The sequence below is a fragment of the Polistes canadensis genome, unplaced genomic scaffold (genome assembly GCF_001313835.1).
Source record: "Polistes canadensis isolate GaletaPanama2010 unplaced genomic scaffold, ASM131383v1 scaffold_426, whole genome shotgun sequence".
NCBI lineage: Eukaryota > Metazoa > Arthropoda > Insecta > Hymenoptera > Vespidae > Polistes > Polistes canadensis.
In genome coordinates, this window is record NW_014569973.1 from 10,248 (window position 1) to 17,523 (window position 7,276).

Below are 7,276 nucleotides of genomic sequence, written 5' to 3' on the forward strand. Positions count from 1 at the left end.
AATTTTATATATCAATTTTGTTGATTAATTTTAGAATTAAAATAACATGATGTGATATTTGTATTTTATAATATTCTTCTAACATAAGTTAAAATCCTATTCATATATATATATATTTTATAATATAAATTTTTATAATTTAGATATATATGTATATGTATATTTTATAATTTAGATTTAAATATATAAATTTTTAAATAACGTTTGTCAATTGTATATATCAATTTGGTTGATTAATTTTATAATTAAAATAACACGCGATGATATTTGTAATTATTATACTAATTGATAATTATTTTTTTATAATAATAATAATAATAATATCAAGATTTTTCGTATACGATTATATAAATATATGTTCAATAATAAAATATTTTAATGTTAGTTTTTGAGGTATTTATATATTTTTATTCGTTTCGTAAAATAAGACAAATATCAAAATTAAGATTAGTATTATGATATTTGTAATTTTCGAGATACAATCGATTTAATTATCTCCGAGATTATGTCATTTATTAATAGATAAATATTATAAAGTTGTTAATGTTGATGTATATATAGATTGTATTCGACCTCGGATCCAGACGAGCTCTCTTTCAGCGAAACTCGCTGATTACGCAAGAGAGCAGGTTCGATGAAATATCATGATCTTATTGCATTACTTATATATATATATTTTTTTCATGTCTTTTCTTTTTTCTTGAATAATTTCTCATTTTTTTTTTTGTTTAAACGCGTAACACACATCTAACGAGAAAGAGAAAGAGATTTTATATTTAATTTTCTTGTTTTTAAATTTTAATTTTTTAACACATTCACAATAGGGATCTTTTTGAATTTATGTTTCATCACAATGAACTTGTCCTTGCAAATCTTTGTTTTTTATATAATGACGCGTAACTGTGTTGACATAGTTAATCAAAAGCAACATATTTTCACATTGATGTATTTTATTTCCAATTGGATGTTCAAATCGAAATAAATTACTTCCATAATCGGGAGGTGAAAATAAGTAGAATTAAAAGATATAGAAGGTTTTGAAGGTATATTATAACAGTATCCTAGAGACAACTGGACCGGATCGAAAAATCACTACCAACGACCGATCGACCAACTTAAAGTGCATAAGTTAAAATTAAGAAAACCGGTTTACCTCGATATCGCGTGTCCTAGCTAAAAAATATATATATATATATATATATATTTAGAAATGTAGTTCATTCGCGATCCTACGTCCCCATATTTCTTATAGATATAGTATACATATACCGTACTCATTTTCTTTTTCCATTTTCTAAACTAGATTGTAATTAGTATTCCAGTTATACCTTTTTTTTTTCTCAATATTAAACAAGATTACCATCAACTGCATTTGTGGAACGTGTCGTTTATTTTTTAACTCTTTTTCTTCTTCTTCTTCTTCTTCTTCTTGTTAAATACAAAACTCATTGTTTGTATCACGTGAAAATTCGAAAGTAGAGGCTCTAGGGATTTATACATGCCACATTATTAAATATTATACCCAAAAAAAATGCGAACACATTTCCTCTAACACAATCAAAATTACTTCTCGTAAAATAGAAAAAAAAAAGAAAGGAACACACAGATGTAGATTTTTTGTTCGATCCCTTCCAGAAAAAACAAAAAAAAAACAAAAAAACAAGTTGCACATCGATTTCACGATAGAAATGTTGCGAATAAAAAAGCTTGAGATTTGTCGTGCGTGTAAGTACAGCAACGGTAAGCAAGTAAATAAGTAAGTAATAGGGGGGGGGTGTAGGGGGGAGGGGGGAATGATAGTAGGAAGTAGTCGTTGTCGTGTCTATAAACACGAGAATAAAACATGTTCTTCTTCTCTCGTCCGCAAAATGTGGTGGTCGTGTGATGTTTCATTGACCATATAATAATAGTAGTAGTAGTAATAGTAGTTGGTTGCTCACATAAGTTCGCGACGTGATTTTTCGCAAGAAGCAAAAAAGAAAAAAAAAAAAAGGGTTGATCTGTGGTGGTCAGTAACGACGGTGAGTTTTCTTCTTTCATGGTAAAGTGTCCTATGGTGTTGTTGTTAGCCTATAAGGTTACCTACCCACTGGGCTTTACCGTTAAGTCCACACCACTCTTCTTATAACCCCCCCCCCCTTCCTCAACACTTCTTTCAGTCTTTTCAATCGACGGTATAATATATTCCTTCTTTTTCTTCCCCCCCCACCCCCCAACCCCCATTTCGTCTACAATTTTAAATTTTCCCGCTCTTTTCTTATACGTACGTCTCCTCCTTTGTTTTTGCTCGATTGTATCGAAAGAAATTGGTTAGGTTTTTTTTTTTTTTTATAATGTATAATAATATTGTGATTTTTTTAAAAATACACCATGCATTAATTATTTCATGGATTACTAAATTAATCCTTGGTATTTTTATTTTATTATGTTTTTCTTTTTCTAACCTCCTTTTGTTTACCCCTTCCATTAACAATAGTTGCGGAGAGCAAGTTTTGTATCTTTTTTTTGTTTGTTTGTTTGCAATCGACCAATGACGCGACGCGACGTCATCGCAACGCTTAAAAGCCCCTTTCACCTAGCGAACAAGGTTTCCCCCTACCACGTATTTTATTTTCACTTCTTTTTCTCTATTTTATTCTTGATATTTAATTTAATAGAGAAGGGGACAAATATCAATGAGTTATAATATACATAATTTTTTTGCAATTTATTTATGTTGGTCAGTTAGTCAAGGATAAAAAGAGAGGGTGACGACGAACGGAGATTATTTATTTATTTATTTATTTATTTATTCCTTTCTTTATTTCTTGCTGGCTCATTGTTAACGTCACGCCTTTGCCAATTTCGAATTTTAAAGGTTGCGCTCGGTTAGTCACACCGATCTCGAAAATATTCAATTCACCACGTGATGACGTTTTATTACTGACCATTAAACGTGTTTCTTTTGATTTTTTATTCTTTATTTCTATTTGTTTAAAAAAATATATTCTTGACCTCTTTCTAACGAATAAATAAGATAATTTTAAAAAGAAATTCACTTGTGCGTACAATTTATTTTTACTTTTAGTGTGTTACATTTTGATAAATTATTTGACATTGTTTTTCTTTTTTTTTTAATGTTCTCTTTTTTAGCATTTCTAATTTGACGTGTCTTTTTTAACACCGTCATACTTCTTAGATATTTAACTTCGAAGTATTTAAACTTCTGATGTAATCTTCAAATGGCAACGTTATTAAATTAATCGTTCTTCTTCTTCTTCTTCTTCTTTCCTATGAAATATTATGACGAACAAGTTTGATTTCACCTTCGCGGGAAAGAAGAAATGAGGCACCTTTTGCTATCTATTTTATTCGTGGTAAAATAGAAAAGAAAAAAAAGGTGAAAGAATATCAGTTCTTTCATCTTTTACTAACGTAATTATATCTATCTGTGCGAATAAACTTGCCGCTTTAAATAGATTAATGAGAGAGTATTCTTAACACGCAAGCAAGCTTGCTTTACTTATCCGCTTTCCTTCCGGTGAATCGCATCGAATGAATCGTTTAATTATTTAAGAGAAATTGGTATATCTCGATCGATAATAAAATACATTTTAATGGATTTTTTTAATTTTTCTTAACATTATTATTAACAGTCACGCGAATAGCGAATTTTTATCATGTTTTTTTTAAATATGAATTATTCTTCTTGAATTCACATATATTACGTCATCTTTGTTTTCTTTGATTCACATTCGAATAATTTATTTTATCTTTAATATCTCGATTAAAATGATAATATACATTTGTCCATGAATTTATAATTTTCCTAACATTTTATCATTAACATTTACGTTAATTATAAACATTTATTATACATTTTTTTTTTATTGTAGAAATCTATGTTATTTTTTGTTTTTGTTTTAAAGTAATTATTTTGAATATTCATTCGACGCCATTTTGATTTTGATTGTTTTTCTCTCTCGATATATTCGAATCGTTGATTTATAATTTTTATCAATGTTTTTTTAATTTTTCATTTTCATCATTCAATTTTATTAATATTTATATTAAGTGTGAATTAAATTAATCAATTAAAATAACACGGCTGAATATACCAATGCATAATTTGTTTTTTTTTAAAAGTCATCGTTCCCGCTATTGAACATGCAGCGCCATCTTCTTTCTTGCAATGTCGTCATTGGTTTGAATGTACAACGATGAGAGATGTCGTATGCAGCAACTATTCTGCTTGTGTGGACAAGTGTTCCTATAGTTTTATTTGTTGGTACTTTGTTATATTACGACTTGTAGGTATTCCAATAAAGAAGAAGGATCCGTTATGGCGCCGGTAGTTGGATTATTAGAACAATACGAAAGATGTGGCTTACATGTTGCAATGGTCTTGTTATTCGTTGCTTAAGTTATGTAAAACGAAAGGATAATGTAAGAATGATATATATATATATATATATCTCTCTCTCTATTAAATATTTTAATAATTTTATCATTTGTTTCTTTTTTTTTTAAACTTCTTTTATTTGTTTTATTTAACTCTTTTTATATTTTTATTATTATTACTTAAGTATTTATAATAGTATTTTATTTGATATATATATAAACAAATTTACAAGCATATTATGATATATTCTTTATACATTTTAATTTGATTCGCATAGAATTTTGTCTTCGCTTTATATTATATTTTACATATTATTGTGTTATATCTAATATAAAACACAAGAGTAAAAATGTAACAAAAATAAATGTATGTCTACTTTTGTCAATTAAATATTTCCCAGAGACGTCAAGATATTTGAGAGATATTTAATATGGCAGAGAGCAGAATGGAGTCAAAGACTATCGATAATCAAATGAACAAGGGTCAAATGGACGTCAACGAATGTCTAGGCAATTGGCTTATTTATTTGCAGGTACTTATATTTGATTAAAGCATAAACACAAATCTTTATAAGAATGTTAACTATATTTTGTTTTGTTTTAAATAGACTCTTAACGATCTTTGTACAGCTGGTACTAAATTGGCCCAATCGTTGCAAGCACTTCTATCTGTACACGATACAGTTGCTCAATATCGTTTGTCAGGACAATGTCTTGCCGGTTGGGATGAATTATCAAGAGCTACAAATGTTGCCAGTAATACTGTTAAGAATCATGTTATCGCTGCGTTGAAGGATCACGAAGCTAGAAATAATGATGGTGATAAACATGTCGGTATAAATTATAATTATTTCAATAACAATATCAATGCGTATAGATAAAATACATTATTATTAATTATGATCGGTCTTATTTTTAGGATATTCTAAAAGACAATTTGTTAACATTTATTAATTTACAATACCAATTTTGTGTGGCCTGTTGCGAATGCCTTGGTAAGAAAAATAACATAATGAATTATTCTTTAATATTGTTGCGTACTGCTTTTTATAAATATTGACATTATATTAATTGTAGGTGGAATGGCAGAATGTTCTTGTTCTCAAAGCGGTAGCGCTGATTGTGATATTGCTGCGCTTCAACAATGTTTTGAAAGGTTATATAGATCACCGATATCATCTTCCACTGCACAACAATCTGTGCAAAATTGTCACAGATCACCTTTACCTTATCCGTTGTTTCCTCTGCAGGTATTAATATTAAATACATAACATAGGTAATATATATATCAATAGTAACATTATTAAATAGGTTCAGAGGAGGTGGTCTGAGACAGCTGCAGCAGATATGTCTGGAGAATCTTCAGAAAATACTATGAGAAGATGGTCTATGCCATGGGATTGTCGTCATGTTACTGAATGGCCACGACAGGAAGTTAGATCAAGACTTAAAGTACCCCATCAAGATCGTAGTAGATCGACTACACCTGATTCCGTTTGGAAAGCTTCTGCGATGGCTAGTCAGGATGGTCTTCGCGAAGCTATTCAACTTCTTTCTTGTAAACCAGGTAGAAATAAAAACCAGTATATAAGAATAACACATAACACTATAATAAATTGATATTACAAAAAGGATATATATTTATATAGGTATTAGGCCATCGAATCAATTATCGGTTTACACTACTCAGCACATTCCTGGTGTGACTTTAACTACATGTAATTACGAAGCTAATTACGATTCAACGGTTTGGCCCGAATCACGTAGAGTATGTTCATCGAGATGTTGGCCACACGATTCTCATTCGACGAGCGATCACTCTGATCAATCTGGACATCGTGACAGTGATCAAAGTGTTCACAGTGGTGGAGATCACAGAGATTCAGGTATACTTATATTAGTCAAAAATTTTCATTTAAATAAAGTTCAAACAATATGATCGATTGTTTTCCCACCACAGAGCAGAGTGTTGCTAGTGGTAGTGGTTATGGGGATAGCAAAGATAGCATTCATTCTCATAATAGCGATCACAGAGATAATGAACTTGGTAAGTTTTTCGTTTATAAGGTTAGATGAAAAAGTAAAAGGAAATATTTGTTCGCTTCTTAGGAACAACTGAAGCTTTGCCATCGAGAAAGAGTAGTTCTTCAACGGATTCATGTGTTTCCGCTTATAGTCGTTCTGGTTCTGAAAGTGCTGGTGGTGGTGGTGGTGGGGTATGCGTTTAAACGATTTAAAATATAATAATTATATATTTCTTTTTTTTTTCTTTCTTTTTTCAAACAATAAAATATTTTTACATTTGCGTACGTATAATTTTAGGAGTGTTCAAGGTCTCAATTATATAGTATGTGGAGTGGCAATGACGTACCTTTCATAAAATTACCGGAAAGCAGCGAAGTACAAGACGAACATCCGCCGACCTAAAATGTGTGTGTGTTCATTTTTTTTTATTTTTCTTTTTTTTCTAGTTCCTTTAATTATTATTATTATTATTATTATTATTATATAATTTGATATTATATCATAAATTATAATGAAAAGTCACGTTATTCCTTTCACGGAAACTTTGACTTATGATACGGAAAAAATATTCGTTAAAATTAAATGACCAATAGAATTAATGTTTCGAGTGACTTAAAAATTTCAAATTTTATCAGAATCACATAGTGATTCGACGAATTCTATTTGTGACATTTGCATGTTTGATATTTATGAGCGTAATATGACAAACACACGTGTTTTAATTTTTAACGACTCATATAGATTGTGAGTCAATAAAAAGGAAAAAAATGAAACAAGTGGGGCAGAAAATGTAAGTAATATTGTTATCCATTATTATTATTATTTCATATTTATACTCCCAAAGAAATACAAAATTGAGTTCCAAAATAAA

General features: G+C 29.4%; 1 protein-coding gene across 2 annotated transcripts; it reads left to right on the forward strand.

The window, feature by feature from the left end:
- Positions 1-4,181: 4,181 nt before the first annotated feature.
- On the forward strand, positions 4,182-7,262 carry LOC106792420. 2 transcript variants are annotated; one of them, XM_014758837.1, is made up of 10 exons: positions 4,182-4,425; positions 4,782-4,913; positions 4,989-5,210; positions 5,300-5,375; positions 5,458-5,630; positions 5,692-5,947; positions 6,030-6,266; positions 6,341-6,427; positions 6,490-6,596; positions 6,703-7,261. In XM_014758837.1, the coding sequence occupies exons 2-10, from the start codon at positions 4,812-4,814 to the stop codon at positions 6,805-6,807; spliced, it is 1,365 nt and encodes a 454-aa protein (XP_014614323.1). In that variant the 5' UTR covers positions 4,182-4,425; positions 4,782-4,811; the 3' UTR covers positions 6,808-7,261. The 2 variants fall into 2 exon arrangements, with proteins under 2 accessions (XP_014614323.1, XP_014614324.1); XM_014758838.1 differs by lacking the exon at positions 6,341-6,427 and having other exon boundaries at positions 6,703-7,262.
- Positions 7,263-7,276: the final 14 nt, after the last annotated feature.

Bases quoted from the DNA above. Each gene is read 5' to 3' on its own strand.
- LOC106792420 (XM_014758837.1), top strand. From the start codon at position 4,812: ATGGCAGAGAGCAGAATGGAGTCAAAGACTATCGATAATCAAATGAAC. The intron at 5,631-5,691 runs GTATTAATATTA...ATTATTAAATAG, and splicing joins ATCCGTTGTTTCCTCTGCAG to GTTCAGAGGAGGTGGTCTGA. The intron at 5,948-6,029 runs GTAGAAATAAAA...ATATTTATATAG, and splicing joins ACTTCTTTCTTGTAAACCAG to GTATTAGGCCATCGAATCAA.